Genomic DNA, 22628 nt, shown 5'->3' with positions numbered 1-22628 from the left:
GACGTAGCGACACGTGCAGTTGGTCCTAAGGAAGACCATTTCTGAAAAATAATAATGAGTTACAAACGTGGGAGAGTTAGCCCTTGTAATTAATTAATTTATATCGCGAAATTCTATGACGACGTTTCGTTGGTGTGATATCCCACCTCCTCAGATCAAAATATAAATTCTAAATATTATTTCCTCGAGTCAATCACAGTCGGCTATGACATATTGACAGCTGAGTATAATTTTATTATTTTGAAGACTACTTCTGATTTTAATTATTCAATATCAGCACAAACTTATAATGCGCATTTCCCACTAATAAACTCACTCGATTTAACTTTCCAAGTCTGATATATATCTCGCAGTAAAAATCCATACGTCGAATTAATAACAAAATGCGTCAGGGCAAACAAAATACACAAACTCCCGTATAGTTTTCCTTTTCTAAAAAGTAGTTTCGCGAAAATTTCGATGCGCGCACAACAGCGCGTTGCACAATGGATATAATTGATTCGAGGCGAGCCGCTGCACGAGCGCGCTGTTATGAAATAGCGCGCGTTCGTTCATTTGCACTCGTAAAATCCGCGCTCTATTGTGCCGCTACTTTTTTTTCTCTCTCTCTCTCTCTGCTCTTTCTCTCTATTGCCGCAGCGATGAGGCTTTGTGCGTTCGGTATATACGGGGTGTGCTGTTTAGCAATAACAACATCAGCAGCGTCGAAATGTGAGATCGATATGACACGGTTTCGAAAAAAAGCCTCACCTTTACCCGAAAAAAAGTCGAGCCGAAGGAGGACAAGTTCACTGAAATAAAATCAAAGCCGATGGCAAGGAGCCGTGCGTGTATCGATGCGCGATCGCGCATACTTAATGCCCGTGTGCCACTTACATCTGTGTGTGCTTGTGTATAGATGATTTTTTTTTCGATCGATGCTATCACCGCCCGGTTCGATCACCCGGTGTACGTATCCTATATATTCGCCCGCGTATGCGATGCTTATATAACCGCGCGTGGCATTATCGGGCTTAATATGCTTTTTCCTATGAATATACGTGCACGTGCGCGCGCGACTGCTTGGAACTTTCGAATTCTCGGCTTTTCTTTCTTTTCGGCTTCGATGAAACAGTGGGCTTTTTTCGAGCGTATTGAGAGTAAGGAGAAATGCAGCTTTTTTCGAAAAACGAAAAATTATTACGAAAGCGATTCTACACTATAAGGAGTAATCTGAATAGGCGAGCGTTAATTAGATCGAAAAAAAAATTGTGAGGAGGAGAAAGTGATGGAAATCGAAAATTTTTCTCCGCATCAGACGCTGCTGCACTGGGTACATAAAAACTCGGTACTCGAGAGCACTGCGGCTTTCTAGCGTTTTAATTCGCCTAAACGCCGTTTTTAAAAGCTGCTCGATCGTTAATTCATCGCGAACATCTGCGAGAGAGCATTAGCACCGATGTGTCGGGAGAATTAGACGTAAGGAAAAGTTACTGTGGTAATTGCTTGGTTCGAACAAATACAGCGTAATTGAAGTGTAGGTATACTTGGAAAAATAAACTCTTACCGATTTCCGAGCCAACTACACACGCCGCTACTGCATCAGACACTATGAGCGAAACAGAGTATTTTATTGCCGTCGTTAATTAAAACAACATTCTTCGGCTGGCACTTATATTGCTTAATTTGGCATTAGCGATAAGCGTGTGCAATTCCACCGAATCACCTTCTGCACATCTCCGTACGTACATGTATGATCGGACCTTTCGACCTCGTGGGAAAATTACTCGTGTATTTACCTAGACTATAGAGTCAATCTCTTTAAATCTGTTTATTTAACAGACGCTATAACTTCGGGCGATTAATTATAAAGGTGCAAAAATTCACCTTCAGCGTCGCAAAAAGCGAGTCGCATTCCTCCTATACCATAACGATCTCCTTTGGGGCGGAAGCTCGGCTTCCGGGTGTCGTATATAATGTGCGCACGCGTCCTTCTGGTGTCCCGACAAGGACGCGAAAAAAGGAGGAATTCGCGAGAGCGAGGCCTCTGGATCGGTAATTGAACCGGAGGATTTTTTTGGGTATGCTAATGAGAGATCGGTAAGTAGATCGGTTTTATCGCGGTACATCTCGGCGAGAGAGTGTATAAATCGAATTTTACGGATTAGCATATGAGAAACCGATCGACAAGTGGAGCGAAAGTTAATACTCAAACAATATGTTCTATCTTTCCATATAACGCAACACTGCAGTCGCACACATTATTGATATGCAGCGAAGAAGACACAAGCATCATAGTGCAGTTGAGCCACGTGTGTGTGTGCGTAACGGGATATTCCCCGGGTCGCGTTGCGATATTGTCATATCCAGGCAGTGAGCGGAGGTCACGCGCGCGTTATGTTCTCTCTCTCTTCTGGGATGTGTCGATGCACTTTTCGACGTTCCCGCGGTGGGAAGAAGAGAAGCTTTTGTGCTTTTAAAGAAATGCACTTTGTGTTGTCGCATACACACGTGCCATCGGAGTTATTTATGGAGCGACTATGTAGCTCGTGCTTTTCTAAAGTTTTTTGACGTGCAGGGAAAGACAGAAAGAGAGATGTGGAATATGGGAGTTTGTTGGTCGATAAATTAAGCAGAGGCGTTTGAAATGACTATTGGAGTAATATATTTCGATGAATTCGCGGGTGATATCGCGTGAGAGACGTTTTTAGAGTGCAGATGAGAGGACAATTGCAAAAGTTATAATTTAACAAGCTTATTTGTGAGAGCTAATGTTGATTGTACAAGTTTATTGCATAAAATTAAATGTGACAAATAAAATTTCTCGTAATAAACGTTCTCTATTTCGACGCACATGAATATGCAGGATCAGACACGCGTATATCGTATTTATTCATCTGAGCAGCAATTTTATCAATCAGCGCATTCAACTCTCCATTAGCATGTGATTAATTTGAACGGACAGCCGCTCGCGTTGAATATCAGAACTTTATTCTCGAATATAATGTATAATGTTTGATGCTGCAGCGTCGAAGTTTAATTGAAATTAACTGCGTAGCGACTTTGGAGGCTTTATTGGATTGATATAATTTCATAAAATTGTATGAAATGATTGATGCATTTTTTAGACGAGTTAATATAATTAACTCGTGTGTGGAACACGTTGTGTAAATGTAATATAATATTACGTGTTCGGCAGTACTCGCTGGATGGCGTAGAAAACCACTATTTGAACTTATTCAAAGCTGTTGCTCTCAAGCATCTTCGAGTTTGATAATGATTGATTCGTCCAATAATTCATTGTAATTAATATCTATGCGACGTTATAATTATACCTTCACTGGCCAGAGACACGAATAGCTTCAGCTCTATAAAGTTTAAGTCACAGATTCGCAAAAGTTTTATTTTCGATCCAACTCTCAAACCAAAAAATAACCATCAGTGCGTCTCCATTTTCACCCGACGATCTTTACACACACACACACACACACACACACAGACTCTCACGTAGTGCATTCACAAAAGAGAAAGACAGAGTAGTCGGGGCCGAGGTCGCGTCGAAATCCATCCCATACCCAACTGGTAATATCTCTCGCAGCCAATGCAAAGCGCGAGATTAGAAGTCGCGATCGGGTTGCCTGATGCACTTATAATACGGCTTCTCAGAAGAGGCGCAGCTTTTGACAGTGAAAGTTGCATAGTACGTAGTAAAGACATTACGCATACCTATGTATATTGACAAAAAAGCAAAAAAAAACCATTGTAAGGAAAAACCGAAGGGTCTCTGGCCTGCAGGTCGAGCTTGGCCATGACCTTGCAGCTCCCCCTTTCTCGCTCTTTCAAGCAGGTGAGCTGTGCGCTCGTTCGTTTCGGCGTTATTTTTTACGAGAGCCAGAGTGCCTTTGGCAATTCGATCTGTTTTACACGGCCTGCAGAAATGTCGGAGTTAAATTTTTTTCAAGCGGAAGACGGTTTCTAGGGATAGTAAAGCAGTCGCACGATTTTATAAGTAGCTCGAGACAAAACTTTTCGTCAAACGATCGCGGCTATAATATCTCGCGTTTCAATTTGCATACTTATATCACTCGCGCTAGCGCGCTTTTATTTTCGGAAGAAACCTTTTACACTATATAGCTTGACATTGAAAGTTTCGACGTAAAAGTATGTATAAGCCATAGCGAGGGTCTCTAATGAGCTTTTTAATTAATCGCTTCTGCGAAATTCGAACTTTCTCTGCTACACAGTCTCGAATTAAAACGCGAAGATTCAACGCGCGCGAGTAACGTATATTATGGAAAAATCTCGCTGAAAAGTCCATAAAGCGAAGAGTCGGCGATGCTATCGCATCCTCCGGCGCAACTTTTGTAATTATCAATCATCGCCTTACTATTCTCTCGTAAAAAGTTTTATTCTTCGTTCCCGCACGTGTGTACCTTATCAGTTCTACTGTGTATACAAATGATTTTTTTTTTACTGTATAATATAGACGTCTTACTCTTTCAAAATCGTTATCTTCTGCTTAGTGCAATAGTTGTCCGTTTCATCACGCGAAGCAGCGTCGTTTTCAAATATGATGGAATCATTGGGGATAGACGTGTTCACGTGTTAAGAAAGTCGAACTATGATGCGAGGATTTAGCGGACAGTTTGTGTTGCAGGTTTTCCGTGCGTCTGTATCGAAATTTTCGGTGTTGGTTAATACGCGAGATAAAACATGACTTTTTACATCGATTCTTAAAGAATAATCATAATAATGCTTTAAGGGGATGTGGTAGCTAAAACCACTGTTTTCTATTACACATAGCTTTTAAAATAAAGCTTTTAAAGGAAAACCAAATCTGTAGCGCCGTAGTGTTAACATTCTAATAAATCGTTCTATCGAAGGAAATTTTGGTAATACAAAATATCCTGTGACAGATTTGCGAAGCTTTAGCTACGACATCTATCAAAGGTAGGTGGCGCATAGGCGTTTTTCCACTTCCCTCATCAGTATCAGCGCTTGGATTACATATATAGAGGCATGCCACGCATTGCGGTATTAACAATCACTAGAAATCTCTTTCTCATAACACTGGTAGAAAATCTACCATAAGTGTTGGGCGGCACACTAACGTCTGCCAATATTTCATAAGCATGTAACATGTTACTAAATCCCTCAAAACTATTTTTTAATAAATATATTAATAATGCTCAATGTCGTCATCATTGGTTTGAATAGTGAATTTGAAGAAAAGTTCAGTATAAGAGTCAGTGGGTTTGTCTATCATTAAAATGCCATTTATTTGCATTATAAAAAAGCAACTGAAATTTTACACAGATACTTACTATGCTACCTAGAAAACATGTAACCTACATGATTATGATTTAACTGTTTTCATTCATATTTTCACATCGAGGTCCATATGAATGTTTTAATTTAGCGTATCAAATTTTGCTTGTAGACAATTGCACAGAAACTACCATCTCTAGCACATTGTATTTCTGGTTTCCATTTTTACATGAAGAAAGTGATAAGTATTTTAGCTTTTTTGTCAAGGCATTAATTAGAATTTTTACTTTTAACAGTTGTGAGAGATTTTGAGACCGATACCTGTTTCTCCATTTTTGCATTTTTTCTCATTCGAAAACTAACAGGTCTAGAAAGCTCATATTTTGCATATAGATTTCTTTTGTGATTGTGGAAAGATATTTAAAGTTGAATCAACGTTAACTGAAATATTTTTGTGTTCGACTACAACACCCATGATAATTATTTAGTCGTAAGCATGAGTTTGCATTCACATCAGTGTCGGAGTCGAAATCAGAAGTTTTTCAGTTAAGGTCGATTCAACTTTAAATATCTTTCCACAATCACAAAAGAAATGTATATGCAAAATATGAGCTTTCTAGACCTGTTAGTTTTCGAATGAGAATAAATGCAAAAATGGAAAAACAAATTCTAATTACCTAATACCTTGACAAAAAAGCCAAAACATTTATCACTTTCTCCATGTAAAAATATGCTAGAAACCAGAAATACAATGTGCTAGAGATAGTAGTTTCTGAGTAACTGGCTATAAGTAAAATTTGACCTGCACAATTAAAAATTTCTCATGAGCCTGGATGTGAAAATATGAACGAAAACAGTTAAATCAGAATCATCTAGGTTACATATTTCTAGGTAACATGTCTAGTCGCCTTTTTACAATTCAAAGAGCATTGTATAATGATAGACTTAAACATACTGACTCGGATACTGAACTTTTCTTTAAATTCACCTCTCAAACCTCACCGAGGGCGACTTTGGGCACAGAGACACAGTATATCTTCAAACTGTTTATTCTTTTAATTGAACTTCTCACTGACATTTCAAAAAACTAAATAATATTCACACACTTTATTACTACTTCAAATGGGGTTAGGGTGCCACTTTTCAATACACATGTTGTAATACTACACACTCTTGGTAATGATTAATTTTTACTAAAATTTCTTGCTAATTATATTACATATATTTTATCTGTTATCAAGGTTTCCACACTTCATTTTAAACACCTCAAACATTTCTACCAGGGTTATGAGTTGTTATGACTGTTTTGAGGGTTATGAATTTAAAGCGCGGTTCTGATCTCGTTGCCTAGGCAACCAACCAGCAACCAATCAGAATCACGTATTAAATGCTTCACAACAAAGGCCATCATTTTTTTAAGAGAGGAGGAAAGAGAGGAATAAACGAATTTACGTTAGCTTTGTACGGCCCATCTCAATGCAGAACACATATTAATCACCATCGAAATAATACAAGAGCACGTGTGCCGAAACTCCAAAACTGCAGCTGCCTCCCGAGGACACATCTCCGACCCTGCCAACACGCGAGCATATCCATACTTATATGTACATATATATAACAACAGCGCACACATATCGGGTGAAAGCCAGCAGCAGCGCACACAACATCAGTAGCCATAGCCCAAGGTCGCTGGCGACGCGTTACAAAATCGCGATGATCCGAGCCGGCTAATTGCGCCGGCGAATCGATATACTCTCCGTGTTGCTTCAGTCAACTTCGCCGAAGAGATAAGGGACGACAGGTTTCTGATCTCACTCGCTGCGTAAAACGAGCCTTTCGAAGAAAATTTCAACTTTTATATGTACGTCCTATACCTACTAGATGCAGGTATGCTCCGAAGACACGATATAAGAGAAAACATAATATCCGCTGCAAGAAAAGGAAAGTACAATTTTCAAAATTTACGAGGCGAGATCCACCGCACAAAAGACGTCGCGAATAAGCCACAGAGGAAAAAAAAGAGAGAAGGAGGAAAAAAGGAAGAGTCTCTCTCTCGGACTTTCGCAACTCGAGCCAGGGGCGAGCCACGGCCTTCGCCTGTTTGACACAACCACGACGACGACGACGAAGACGACGAAGACTATCAACCCCGCGGGCGAAAGGCGCGAGCGACGTCGGGACTTTCGAAAAGAGGATTCGCGCGCTTTTCTCTTTTTTTTTTGCTAAGATGTAGCTTCTTCGATCGATTTTGTTTGCTAATGCGCATACAGGATGAATATTCAGAGAGCCGAGTGTAATAAGCGCGTTATTATATATTTAATAAAAAGTGGGTTGTCGAATAAATTTGAATGTTTGATCGATGCAGCACACAGAAAATTCATCCTCGTTATGTAAAGTCGGTGAGAGAGCAGACGATCGGTAAATCAGCATTAATAATTTTCACAACTCGAGGGATTACACGCGTATGTAAATGCATCCAGCGAGGCTTTTACGAAGACAAAGGAAAAATCAGAAACTTAGGCGCCGCTTGACGAGGGAACAAACAGTGGAGGGTATGTAATCTAGTTCCGCGCTCTAATTTTCATCTTAAACCCTCGCGGAAGTTGTTCGAGTGTATAACTTTCGAGACTTTAAAGTCTGTTTATTTTCGCTTTTTAAGCAGGCTTGGAGATGTGGCTTTCGGGAATGATTTTTCGAAGCTCGGCGTATTATGTCATATGCGCCAGACGCCGAGAACGCAAATTTGTCATCGACACCGAGTTGTCACACACTCGGATAAATTATACATGCTGAGATATTCATAAATCCCGCCAAAGCAGGCCGTAAAATTCAATTTCACTTTTTATACGTTTGAAAAGGGAGAGAGAGAGAGAGAGAGAGAGAGAGAAAAGTAGATTCGTCAAAATTTCGAATTTTTCAATTTTTTCTCAATTTCGTAATATATTTCACACACGTGCACGCGTGTGCCATTATATTCAGCGGCGATAAAACATGTCCGAAGCGAAATATATATATACGAAAAAATCATCCTTTCACTTTCTTCGAGAGCGTCTTCATGACCGCTCGTCGATCTGTGCGGGTAAGTTGATATTTTTCGAAAGGTTAATATACTTCTCGGCATATAATATAAATTTATACACGTTCACTCGCCGACACAAATTATAAAATGTTTTTAATTTACTATGCGAAATTCTCCATCCCAGACACATACGACGTATGTAGTAACAGGATCGGGTGATGAATCGAAAGAAAGGTTTCGGAGATAGCAATCGCAATACCTAATTATATGTAGCTTCCTGAATAATAGACTCGAAAATATATACGAATTCAATATTTATGAAGCGGCAATTGAAGACACTCTCGCGGCTTTTCGGAGAAGATATTTCGATATATTATCGCGCGTCTCCGCTTAAATACACATTATAATGTATATTTCGCATAATTTATATATACTTTAGCATATACATGTGTGTAAGCCGTTGCGCCGCTACTGGTGCGATGGGCCGAACTTTTCCACAAATAAATTACACTTTAACGGTTATTTCGCGTTTCGGTTTCTCCGAAACTTACACGCGCGAAATCTCAATTCCTTTCCTTCTTTATTATTATTCGCCGCGGCATTACACAGTGCGAGCACGTATTGTAGCTCTCCTGCGCGCCAGTTTTTTACGCTTTTTTGCCTAGACGCTGTATGGCATGGCTTTTAAAAGGCGGATTATATATTGAAATTCGTTCGCTATCGGTGCTCGATCGCCGTCTTCAAAAGCGTATTTATATTGTTATTGTTTTTATGAGACTTTCACGTAGCTTTATGTATAATACTAAAATACTGCGATGTAGACTGTGGATTTATAATGTCTTATACTAGTCTGGACATTTATCTACGGATTCTATAAAGATAACTAGCGCAATGGTAAATTTTTTATTTTTCGTAAATACAATTTACAAAAATTATGAAGACCGAATAATAAGCTAGTACATTGTTTTACCTCAAAGTTTAATAATTATAGGCTGACACTAATGGGCATTTAGCGATCTATCTACTAAATCATTAATAATCCCTTTCAAATATAATATCATTTTTAATACCTAATTCATGACATCAAGCTTATTATTGGATGCAACTATTTTTTCAAATTGAAAAACTTGACATGAATAAATGATTGACTAAAAAATGTGATTATGACGTGATTGACTAAAAAATCTAGCTGTCAAATTTTAGTATTTTTTCAGACAGGTGTCGTATTATTTACGATCGCTATGTATAAGAACTTTTTGCTACCTTTTATTTATATAAAAAGTTATATAATTCTTTATTCCCCGACATCTCGAGTATGTGAAAATTCTATTCATTATTATCATAGAATCTTCAGTGTAAGTATAGTCTCTACTTTATAAATAATGAAATTTTGCATGTATTGGGTGAGAAAGTTGCATAAAATCTTTTTTTACGAACCCTACCTATAAACACGACCCAAGCAGGTTCGAACAATTCCAAACTCGTCCCTTTTGATTGTACGATTTTACTATTTCTCTAGTACATAAATAATGTAAAAACTACCCTCTAATATCACAATTCATAACTAATGCTCAACGCGGCAAACTTCAGCTCCATATACCATCCCATCACTCTCATCCTCGTCAACTCCTTTCTCCTCCAAACACATGCAAATCACCTGTCATCCACCCCATTCAATCCTCCTCCTCCTCCTCCTGCTCCAAAAAAACAAAATTGTATCGTCCAGCCGCAACGAAGTATAGAATACAAATTCCTTTTCACCGAATAATTTTCACGGGCTCTTTCACACAGAAGCCAAGCATGTACACATACATATATATAGCGATTCCCGCGCGAAAGCGTGACACGCACGCGCGCAAATAGAATCGCTCTCTCTCTAGTGCAGTGCGTATAACCGCGGTCACTTGACGCCGTTCGGCTTCCGCGCGTTTCGTTTCGACTATATAACGCTGATGTATGTATACACAAGTATATATGTATACGCTATGTTTATGGTAGAGGAGAGTCTTTGATCGAGCGAAGTGGACCTGCAGCCGATGATGAGGCGACGAATTATCGATTTCTCCGGGGGGTTGTGCTACAATGTATATATAGCGGAATCATCAGTGTGTTTAATGCATCAGTTGCTTATACAAGATGCTCGAGGATTCAAACTTGTTGAATTATGGTTTTAGAAACTACACAGGCATTGTTATAGAGCCGCAAATAATGGATGGACGGACGAGAGGGTCAGCTCGAGAGAGAAATGTTGGAGCAGTGGGTAATTGATATAGATTTCACGGTAATGGATAGAAATTGTCCGCATTAATTGCCTCTTGCGTCGAACGCCGTCCTTCGCTTAATTGCTCGATCAGCGCCAGATAACGCTAATTTGACGATAAAACTTAAATATTTCGAATTCTATACGCTGATGCCACCGTAATGAGCTTCGATTAGTCCCATCAGCTGGACTGAAATCTGTATACGTATACATATGCTACTGAAAAAGCTTCATCTCGATCAATATCATACGCGATTATTATCATGCAAAAACTCAAGAAGCGCAGCTACTTCTCTCTCGCCGTAAGTATAAATGCTAAATATACACTTGACGTCACGTATACACATACTTACACGCGTAGACCGGAAAAAAGGAAGCGCAAGAAATAACGGAAGGGTTTCACGGTGGCGGCGGCGGCGAAACGTGTATTACACCGCAAGGCAAACTTCCTTTCCCGACGATTGACAACATCCTTGTCGGCTTCGAGCTGGGACTCGTTCTATGTGCAGCGCAGCAAATAATTGGACGTTGTGTCGTCTGTATGTTGTATACCCTACTCGAGAGAAAGAGCAAAGTCGCCCCGACGACGAAAACGAAAAATTAGGGCTTATACGTGTGGGTATATGCAGCGTAGAGCACGTGGCATTAATACTTTGAGCGGACTTTGTGTTAAAATATATGGTTTGGATTTTTATGTAAAGGGGAGAGCTTTATTTTTTCATACGAACATGAAGAATGTCTTGTATAAAAAATAATAATGTTAAAGGATTTTGATTTAAGCGTAGCGCTCAAGCTTTCTGCTGCACGTTTAAAATTTTGTATGAAAAAAATTTCAAGATCTCTTGGTATTACGTTATTTCAACGCAAATGCACGCTGCTTGGAGATAAATTCCAACGATGACCAATAAAACAGTTATAGCATGAGCGGCCCCTTTAGCAGGCTCTTATAACAAAAGACACCTCTATATATACTTTCTAAGCGCTGATAGTGTTGAGGATAGTGAAACCGGGCCTATGCGCCATCTATCTTCGCTAGCCAGAGACTATAGAGAAGCAGAGAGTTCAAGCGGTGGGTGAAAGGCCACCGGTATCCAAATCTGTTTTATTTCGCACAGTGCGTCGTGATCTACGCGTATTACGTTGTGCGAATCGAAATCGATTTTGAATTATAACTTGAAAGTTCATCGATTTCGAATTTTTCCAAGCGTTACGAAGTGCCGTATTAGGACTCTCGAGATGAGCATCAATAAGCGAATCAATTTTCATAATTACGATGCAAATATGTAGATGAAAACATTTACAACCAAAACACCTGTAGCAACTTTCTGAAGCTTAATATGTACTTTTTTCAATGCCTCATTCGAGCTATCCGATGAAAACGTCAAAATTTAAATTCTAATCCTATATCAATAAAAAATCACGCCCGAAATAACTACGCCTACACTATACCTATACGCCTCTCGACAAGAATCCATAGCGCACACCTACATCGGGTTCACGGTGAATGCATCGTTCGCGTTTTTCTTTCCATCGACGAATCGTGACGAACGGTGTACAGATACGCAGTTCGTACATTCGAATGTTGTATTCGCTGTACACGCCGAGTATAGAGAAGCGTCGAGTAAAAAGGCCGAGTCATATTTTTGGTTCTTGAGATGCATAAAGGAAAAAAAGTGAAAGGTTACGCTTTGTCTTCGTTAACCGTTGTTTTTTCCAAACAGTTTGATTAGACCCTAAATTATAGACGAGTATATAATATCAGAGACAATGAAACGTATACATTATGGAAGCTAATAAGCTTCGTTGAATAAAATAAGCAAATGCGATGTTTATATAATATCATGTATGCAGAGTTTAACGAGATGCGAAAACTTTCGTAAGCTCCTCTCTCTCTCTCTTCTCCAAAAGCAAACTTTGACATGAAAATTTATTTTAGTGCTTCTCTCTCTCTCTCTGTAATTACACTTTGAATTTCACGTAGACATACCTACACCCATCGCTTGTACATTTCAACTAACACCCACTGGAAAAAAACAACAATCGACCAAGTGTTAATAAACCGGCGAACTGCAGAAATTGCGCTTGGAAAATTGCTGCACAGGTACGCCTTTTACGAAATTCCAGCTGCAGCAGCAGCCGTCTGCAGACAAGGTTGCATAAATAATTCATACCCCAATCGGAGCTTGCCTCTTGAACACACACAGACTGGAGAAAATTTTTCGCTGCTCGCCGAGAGTATATTATATTTATACGAATTTAAGTCGCGAGTAATCGATACGCTTGTCACGAATTTTTCCCTCCCCGGCCGAGCTAATTCGATAACCCAATTTCTAACCGAAAGAGAGAGAGAGAGAGAGAGAGAGAGAGAGAGAGAGAGAGAGAGAGAGAGAGAGTTGTGTAGACGCCCAAACACACGGATATCTTTTCGGCGTTTCTGGGAAGCCATTAAACCTCCGCGCGAAAAAGCGTAAATCCCCAAAAACGAAGTAAACAATCCCCCGGACAAAGAGCCGAACGAGAACCGGGTATACGCGAGGTGTATAAATATCGTATGGTATAGTCGCCAGGTGAGAACTGGACAATGACCCGAGCGGCTCGGTCAAGGTGAGAAGCTTATAAGCGTACAGCATCAGCGCGTGAGCTCAGACGTTTTTCCACTCCTAATATCTTCTCTAACAACGTATTAGCCGTACACTTTAATTACACTTTGTCTCGAAGTCAGAAAGCGAAGAAAATCCGTCGCAAGCTCGATTCGCGAAGCGAAGCAAATTGGCGGCCAACAATACACGCTCTATAGTCGACAGTAGCTGCAGACAACGAGCGAATACGAGTGTAGGTCAGTGTGCTAGTGGAGGACGCGAGAGAGCGCGGCGCCTGCCAGTCGAGGGAATTTTAAAAGCCAAGCGAAGATCGCAGCTTTTCTCAGCGCGCAGCTGCTGCACCCTCGAGATTATTTTTTACGACGAGAGAGAGAGAGAGAGAGAGAGAGGAAAACGCCTTTTTTCACCTCTTTGCATTCCAGCCGCGCGCGAGAGAATGTCGATGAGATGGGACTTTTTTCGCGATGTTAGGTAGAGCTTGAGCTTGAGCTTTTTTCAACAGGACGTAGCGCGTTGATATAAACTCGTTATATTGTGCCGAAGGTTGTATGCAAATTCTTCCGTTATAGCTACACTTCGCTACTGCGATAAAAGTACACATATCCGAAGGTGGAGTCGTAGTCCCGATAAATCAGACTCGTTCGCAAACGTTTACTTACGTATAATAAACCACGTCCACGTCGTTCGTCTCTCCGTGTCATACACCGCGCCTATGCACGCGATGCGAATGAAAAAGTAGCGTCGATCCTATACACCCACTATATACCCATACAATAGCAGCGCGAAAAAAACAAGCGAAATCTCGAGGAAAAGCGAAATGTCGGGAACAAAAACAGACGTTCTATTTTTACGGTGAACGCATACACGCACACACACACACAATTAAAAATTCCGATCGCGTCAGAGCGCAGCGCGCTCGAGAACGGACGAAAAACTGGTTTATGCCATAGAGACGCGCACACGCGAGGAGTTTGCAGCCCAAGGACTTTTCGCTGCTGGGGATTTCTTTCGGCTGTATGTATACCATACTGCAGTCTAATCGGCTCGAATTACGAAAAATTACACACAACGCTTTTACGACTCCCAAGAGAGTTACATTATTCCGCGCTGAGAACACCCTTCGACGTATGTTTGGCTGACGTTCACTTTTCAGAGAGCGAGCCGAGATTTTTCCGAAAGCGATGAGTAGCTTTAAGTGCTGTGATCAGCGAATTTAAGCAACAAAGGCTACCAATTGAAAAAAGCTCGTCTCGATTCCCAGGCGCGTATCTTCCTCGAAGAAAGCATCACACGAGCCAGAGTACAGAAGAAGCGATCGACCTTTGCGCCGACGTTCGATTTACGTCGTACACGTATGTACCTATGCGCTAGCGAGTGCAATCGCTGCTGAGAGGTAGGGTTACATCGCTATTGCGCAAACGATCTTTGTCTCGCGCTTCTCCCAGCGAACTCTCTTCGAATTGGAGCCGAACGGGCTTATAATATTTATCAAGAACTTTCCGCGTCGTCCACGAAATCCCGGGGACATACATCATCTCTTCACGTTTTAAAAGAGCCGAAAAATCGGTTTCGACAGCGGCTTAATACCTCGCTCGCAATTGCAAGCAGCATCACGCCGGTCTTTCGTGGGCCAGAAAGAAATGCACGTGTGTTCTTCGCCCGCAGCGCTCTTTCGTCACGCGCATCGGTATACCCCGCGATAAAGATGAACCAATAGTCATAGGTGACACTTTTGCCGATCGCAACTTTCATTTTTCCGATAAGAGATCGGTAAGTAGCTCGCGGAAACAAAGGAAAGTCGAAAATTTCCACGATTAGCGGTAATCGTCTGCGCATGCGCGCAGGTACGTTATCCAACGTTTCGAGCGACCTTCGCCGGTTATAGAAAAATCGGCAAGTGCGTATATAAAACAGGCTAGCCGGTAGATCGGTACGTCAGAGGGCAGCAGCGCACGGAAGAGTAGAGACTGTATACACAAGCGCGAGTGAAAGTGATAGCTCCCGTGGGTACAGTGCGTGTTGTTGCCGCGGGGACTTGAGGCCCACATCGGGGAAGAAGAAGGAGGAGGCGCTGACAGAGAGAGAGAGAGAGAGAGAGAGAGAGAGAGAGAGAGAGGAGTGGTGGTGCGCATATAGAGGGGTCGAGAGGGCGCGGCTTGTTTCAGACGCTTTCGGTCCGGCCAACGACGACGATCATGTCGCCGAAGTTTCTCTACCTGGGTACTGTCTGTCTGTTGCTTCTTGCCGGTGAGTACTTTTTTATCTCTCTTTTGTTTTTCTTCTCTTCCGTATGCGTTGGTACACTTTGTTTTTGTCGATCGTGCGACTGTAAAGGGTGAAGTTTTTCTCGTTCGATTATGTGGAACTGGAATCGAACCGATTTTTCCGATCTCGTGTTTCTGGATAGAGTTTTGCGGTAAACTGACACTCTTTCGTATATGCACCTGCGCGCTTTTCACCGAAGGAAATCAACTTTTCGTTTATGTAAGACGCACCGACTTTGTTCTATGATCGGTAACGTTGCGTAACTATGCATTGCCGATACTTCTCCGAAAATGTCAAAAACTCGTACGCGAAAACGAAAATTATGCTAATCCCGGGCGCACACGCGTCGTTCCGAATTACCCAACCGGCGAAACCGGTATGCCGATTTATCCTCCGAAAAATATTCCGAGCCGTAAAAATCGGTCGTTGGGCAACGCCGCCGCGATCGAAATGTATATTCATATATTCGACGATTTCGCGGCTTGCGAAAGCGTCCTCTTCTTTTCGAAAAAGTAAAAAGCTTTCTTCAAAGATCGGTATACACATAAATCGGAGAAGTGGAAAGCCGATCGCGCTGCGGCAGCTGTCGCTTTCCCTCCGAGGCATTACACCGCGCGTATACAAAGACCTCGAGAGACTTTCTACTTCTGAGTTCGCTGACCCCCTCTAGCCTTTATTGTCTCTCTCAGTGTATATAGGAAAAGCTCGGCGCGCACCTTCTTTTTGTGTCGCGCCTCTGTGGCACGAGCTTTGCTTATATCTGTACCTGTACATGCATATACACGTCTCGATGTCGCAACCGGCGATTCGTTGAGAAACTGGTATATTATAGTCGCGGCGCAGCTGCAGCCGCGTTTTTAAGCCTCCGGTGTATTAATTATTCGGCGCACCTTTCTCGGGAAAGGGGAGGAGGAGGTGTGCACACTTTACATGCAAATCTCGAGATGACGTAATGTAACAACGACCAATTGGATTTTCCACAGTGACGGCAAGGGCACAGGACGACGATGGAGGCGATGGAATCGACGCTAACGCTGAGGAGCTGTGCCAGGACAGGCCGGGAGACGAGTACTTCCGACTCAGCACCGAAGGAGACTGCCGTGACGTCGTGAGGTAAACATATAGCCCAGAGACACGTAGACCGGATTTTATGAATATGCATCGATGTACGGTGTACCGTAAGAAGACAGACGCCGTGTACTATAGCCTCGAGGGGAAATTTCGTATCGTATATCGGTCCAATTTCTAGTCTGTAATAAAGTAAGTCAGTCAGCGGGTCAGACGAGATGGAAAGTCGTTAGGAGCTCGGCAAGATTTCACTTTTAGCTATCGCGCGCCGATTTTATAATTTCACCTTTCGACTGCAGCACACACACACACACACACGGTCGTTCGGGAAAAAGAAAGTGCGCCGATCGCGGCTGAAATTTATTTCGAACGATACATCGACGATATACTGATGCATAGATGCAGATCGATCACAAAAGAAAGTCCGCTATAACGGTGAATTTCACAAGCTCCGGCACGATGATACGCATCCATCCAGTCATCGCGCGCGCAACCGTTTAATTTTAATTGCGTCATTTATCATCGAGTCACGCCGAGAAAAAAAAATCAATCAAACAAACACAGCATAAAGAGAAGCCAGACTCTCGCGGCGGCGGCGGCGAGGAAAAATGACGGATACTTTCGTTTCTCTCACTCGGGCTGGAAACCGCGAACGGGTTTTCGGTTTCTCTGCTGCACGGAGAAAGGATTACGGCGTTTGTGCGCGCGATTTATAAAACGCCGGAGTGTATATAATCGCGAGAGAGAGAGACTCGTCGGCGGTAAAAGTCGACGGTTACGCTGAAGAGTTGGATGATTGATTTTTCTTCGATATGGGATCGGTAGTGGATGGTCGAAGTTCGTTAACCGGAGAGAGAAAAAAATGCAGCGCACGTATAGCGGCGTCATATTAGCGGCACGTCTAGGAGCGGAAATCGCGCGAGTGTAACGGAAAAGATGCGCCGCGCATAACTTAGCGCGGTGAATGCACTCTGACCGGATATCTCCTTTCTTTAAGAAAAATCGGTAGCGAGATCGGTAAGGAAATCGGTAAAAATCGGCACGAGGATGAAGGGAAAAATTATGGGAGACTCTAATCCCGTATGCGTTTAGGTGTGACAAAGCAACGGAGATCGGCGTAACGAGGCTTGCAACCGTCAAGTGTCCGACCGGTCTAGCCTTCGACATCGAGCGCCAGACCTGCGACTGGAAGACCAACGTCAAGAACTGCGAGCAGCTCGAGAGTAAGAAGTCGTGGAATAAAAGAACTAATTTCTTCCGCAGGAGACATGCCGATCGCTCGCTCACCCCCGATATACATACATACATATATTTTTCAATTGAGAGACGAGAGAAAAAACACGAGAGCCTGTAGCATGAGCAGTAGTATACAATAACTATTTGCCCCTCAGGTGCACAAGGTCCGGACTGAAGCAAATCACGTGTCCCGGCGGCTTGGCCTTTGATTTGGACAAACAGACCTGCGACTGGAAGGGCAAGGTCACCAACTGTGACAAGCTCGAGAGTAAGTGACGCACGGGGAACGAAATGAAAGAAAAAACAAAATGTACAATGATATTGAGAAACCGGTGCCGATTTATCGATTCGCCCTCGTGAACGAACTCGAGCGACTCGCTCTCCCCATATCTCTTTACCCACACGTCTCTTTGCTTCTTCGCGATTTCTTTTTTCCTCCGACGAGATGATTATTCTCCTTCGGGAAAACGATCATTCCGTGGGTGCATGACACACTCGAGGTTATACGTCTCGATCGAGTCGAGGAGGGGAAAAAAGGTCACGTGCCCATGTAAGGAAAGAAAGAAGCCGAGAGAGAGAGTGGATTATCGAGAGAGAGTGAGAGAGAGATAGAAAGAGTAGCGAGGAGCGAAGGATCGTGAAGGGAATTGAGAAGCCGGTCGTACGTAGACTCGCGCCGTAGCACGCAAATCGACGACTAACCTTCATCAGATCATCATCCTCGCAGTCTCTCCGCGAGATAAGTGCAACATTACGATCTGCCTCGTTTTGGGCATTGGGAAAAACGCTGCTTTGGATGAATCATCGTGTATGGATCGTAATTTCGACTTATCTCGACGGACGTGCATCTTATGTCTCTTACTATGTATAACTTCATCCATTATTATTTAGAAATCCGCTTGACTCCACTTTTCATGCTTCGAACTCGCACGATATGTATCTAACTGTGTACAGCCGCTTTTATTCCTGCCTCTTGTGTGATTTATTTTATTTTAAAAATGAGATAAAAGAACGTAGACACTAACATTGCTTTTTTTTACTAGTTTCTTCTCTATGTTTTCGACTCTCGATCTGTCGATATTTTATTATGTGTACATACTCTCACGCATACATACTTTTTTGTTTGTGTATACCTACTGTACTACACTCGCACCTGTTTTCTATATATTATTATTATTTTTATACAGAAGAACAGAATTTAAATTCAGGGCATCACACAAAACACGAGTTTACACATGTAATATACCAGAGTCCTGTAATAACTACATAGCGCGTTATTCAATATGGTTATTCAATCTGTGCATTACTCGAGTGGAAACTACTAATTATGGCTACACCCATTAAACATTTTTTCAAAAAGAATCATATACACCCGTGTGTAAAATAACGAAAGTGAAAACGAGAACGATATCACGCTTTTCTTTTTCTTCGTCTCGCGATCTCCATCCGGTTCGACTCCGTCGCGCTGTTCTCGTTTACGGGGCTGACTTACGCGTTTTTCTATGAACAACCATTCGACGACTCGTATCAGGATTCTCTACACATTATACTGTTTCGATTTTACAAATATCCTATTACATTTGAATGTGTCTCTCATTTTTATCTCTGGTTTAACTTTCTCACCTGATTACCCGCCTCTATACTCTTACTCTGTATAATTACACTATTTACAATAATTAATCTCTGTCCCGATAATTTTTCACATGTCTCTTTTTTTCCGTCACATTTATCGACTCGAACGCAATAAGAGAAAAGAATTTTTTTCCAAATGCAAGATAAGCAGAAAATGTTGTTGCGTTCGACCAGAAAAAAAAACTTTTGCGCGCGTGCATCGACGACGAGAGAGTACAAAAAAAATATCAATGAAATTCTTCAAGCGTCACGATACTTTTGTTGTTTTATATACAGTTTTTTACGTTTTATTTTGAAATGCAAACATTCGCAACTTTCCAGAATATCTGTAACGATAATAGTGGAAATGATTGTGTATTTTTTTTTTAAATCGACTCATTATTTTGACGACACGTACGAGACACTGATTTGTTTTCTATTTATGATTAAATTCAGACACGTTATATGAATATACAAAAATTTATAGATAACACATGGACGATCGAGGTTACGAAATGATATTATTACAGTAATATTATACGATTTTTGTGCACACTGGGGAGGAGTTTTATATATACTTTGGAATGTAATTGGCCTACTGTTTGATTTGTATAAAGTAATTGTAAATATTGTTTGCGATTTATAATGTAGTCGAGTTAACTTGTTTTCGTCGCCAAGAGAGAATTCGTTTGTGCTTTGCAGAGAGTGAACTGACATGGTTTCATAAATGACACCGAATTAACACAATTCCAGCTGCTAATCAATGTAAAAGCGACGTAACACGACGTGATGATAAAATACGAAATTCTCTCTGCGACATCAGCGCGGATATTTCAGTTATCGATGATACAGATGATAAATTTCAAAATACACACATCGATAACTGAAATATCCGCCAGTAGTACACGCCAAGCAAAAAAGCACTGGTATGACGTGCTCGCAAAAAGGGAAAACAAGTCAGCTCTTCGATGTAATTTTTTGTAAAGCCAGAACCGAAACAAACGTCCTCAAAAGAAAAACGGGCCAGGATGTCGCAGTGAAACCACCAACGCGCATATCGTTTCTTCTAACTTCGTTAGGAGCCACGATAGATTCAGCGCGTTTTGCGTTTCACGGCGGCTCTGCGGCTCACACGATATATTGTGTATATATTGTGTGTGAGTGCGTATGTCTCCCGAGGAAAGCACTGGGGCCGCATCGTATATAACACAGACGTCGCACCTTTGAAAATTTTCCAGAGCCCCGTAAGGTCCTGCCGATCCTCAAGACCGACGAGCCCGTCTGTCCCGAGGGCAAGCTGTCCTGCGGCAACGGCGAGTGTATCGAGAAGGAGCTCTTCTGTAACGGCAAGCCCGACTGCAAGGACGAGTCCGACGAGAATGCCTGCAGTGAGTTTTTAATGATTTTGAAGAGAGATGATGAAAAAAGTATGGCAGATGTGTAAAACGACACCTTTGCGTCATTTCAGCCGTGGAGACCGACCCCAACCGTGCCCCTGACTGCGACCCGACCCAGTGCGTCCTGCCCGACTGTCACTGCTCTGCCGACGGAACTCGTATCCCCGGTGGACTGGAGCCCCAGCAGGTACCCCAGATGGTCACCATCACCTTCAACGGTGCCGTCAACATCGACAACATCGATCTGTACGACGAGATCTTCAACGGCCACCGCATGAACCCGAACGGCTGCCAGATCCGTGGTACCTTCTTCGTGTCGCACAAGTACACCAACTACTCGGCCGTTCAGGATCTCCACCGTAGGGGTCACGAAATCGCCGTGTTCTCCCTTACCCACAAGGACGACCCGCAGTACTGGACCCTTGGATCCTACGAGGACTGGCTCGCCGAGATGGCCGGTGCTCGTCTCATCATCGAGCGTTTCGCCAACATTACCGACAGTTCCATCATAGGGGTCCGGGCCCCTTACCTCCGCGTCGGCGGTAACAAGCAATTCGAGATGATGGCTGACCAGTACTTCAACTACGACGCCTCCATCACTGCCTCCCTTGGCCGTGTGCCAATCTGGCCGTACACCCTCTACTTCCGTATGCCCCACAAGTGCAACGGTAACAGCGGAAACTGCCCGTCCAGATCTCACCCGGTATGGGAGATTGTCATGAACGAGCTGGACAGACGTGACGACCCCACCTTCGACGAGTCTCTGCCAGGTTGTCACATGGTTGACTCCTGCTCCAACATTCAGACCGGCGAACAGTTCGGAAGGCTGCTCAGGCACAACTTCAACCGTCACTTGAACAGCAACCGTGCCCCCCTGGGTCTTCACTTCCACGCCTCCTGGCTCAAGAGCAAGAAGGAATTCAAGGACGAGCTCATCAAGTTCATCGAGGAGATGCTTCTGCGTACCGACACCTACTTCGTCACGATGGTTCAGGTGAGGACCCCTACACTCTTGACATCCCCTTAAGGAGTTTTTATTTGCAAACGAGAAAATAATGTAAAACAAATCGTTTCACAGGTACTCAAGTGGATGCAGGAGCCCACCGAGATCCCCGGACTCCGCGACTTTGACGCTTGGAAAGAGAAGTGCGACGAGAAAGGACAACCCTACTGCTCCCTGCCAAACGCTTGCCCACTCACCACCCGGGAGCTGCCCGGTGAGACTCTCCGTCTCTTCACCTGTATGGAGTGTCCCAACAACTACCCGTGGCTCCTCGACCCCACCGGTGATGGTTTCTCCGTCAAGAAGTGAGCTGATCCTCGAGAAGCTTCTTCTTTAGAACCATCTCTTCCATCAGCCGCGTAACAACCCTGTACCGAGAGATACACAAATAGCTATTATTATGCGGCTACTCGCGGCGGAATTTCTCGAGACTTTATTGCTGAACCCGCGAGAATGCTGCACGTGACTGTTGACTTATTTGCAGCGAAATTTCTTGCAACGACAGGATTCCTTTCTTCAGATTTTTTTTCTATGCAAAAAATTTATTATTGTGTGTTTTTTTTATACGATTTTTATGTACTTTATAAGTTTACGATATATTTTTGTAAGAACCGCCTGTTAGACTTACTATGAATATGCAAGTGTATTTTTACCTCCCGTAATTATACACACATTAAATGTAGTCTTAAACTCTCGATTTACATTTAATTGTGCGCTTAGATCTGTAGGATATAATGATAATAATAATATTGTGTGAATACAAAGCGAATGAATGTAGAAACAATATTATTGTGATTTTCACGTCGTATTATATACGAATTTTCAAAACTTAAAACCGAGTTAAAATAAATAAAAATTATTTATTTTACACCTTAACACCCTGTGTGCATATTTGTTCCATTTATTATCCCAGCAGCCTTAA

General features: G+C 42.4%; 1 protein-coding gene across 2 annotated transcripts; it reads left to right on the top strand.

Annotated features, from left to right (window-relative positions):
• The first annotated feature begins 15062 nt into the window (after positions 1-15062).
• Positions 15063-22582, top strand: LOC100122740. 2 transcript variants are annotated; one of them, XM_001604788.6, is made up of 6 exons: positions 15063-15373; positions 16375-16504; positions 17851-17963; positions 20545-20694; positions 20775-21697; positions 21782-22582. In XM_001604788.6, exons 1-6 carry the CDS (start codon positions 15322-15324, stop codon positions 22013-22015), a joined length of 1602 nt encoding a protein of 533 aa, XP_001604838.1. In that variant the 5' UTR covers positions 15063-15321; the 3' UTR covers positions 22016-22582. The 2 variants fall into 2 exon arrangements, with proteins under 2 accessions (XP_001604838.1, XP_008210102.1); XM_008211880.3 differs by lacking the exon at positions 17851-17963 and adding an exon at positions 17552-17682 and having other exon boundaries at positions 15065-15373.
• Positions 22583-22628: the final 46 nt, after the last annotated feature.

Source organism: Nasonia vitripennis, chromosome 4 (genome assembly GCF_009193385.2).
Source record: "Nasonia vitripennis strain AsymCx chromosome 4, Nvit_psr_1.1, whole genome shotgun sequence".
Classification (NCBI taxonomy): Eukaryota; Metazoa; Arthropoda; class Insecta; order Hymenoptera; family Pteromalidae; genus Nasonia; species Nasonia vitripennis.
This window is presented reverse-complemented; position numbering and strand designations above follow the sequence as displayed.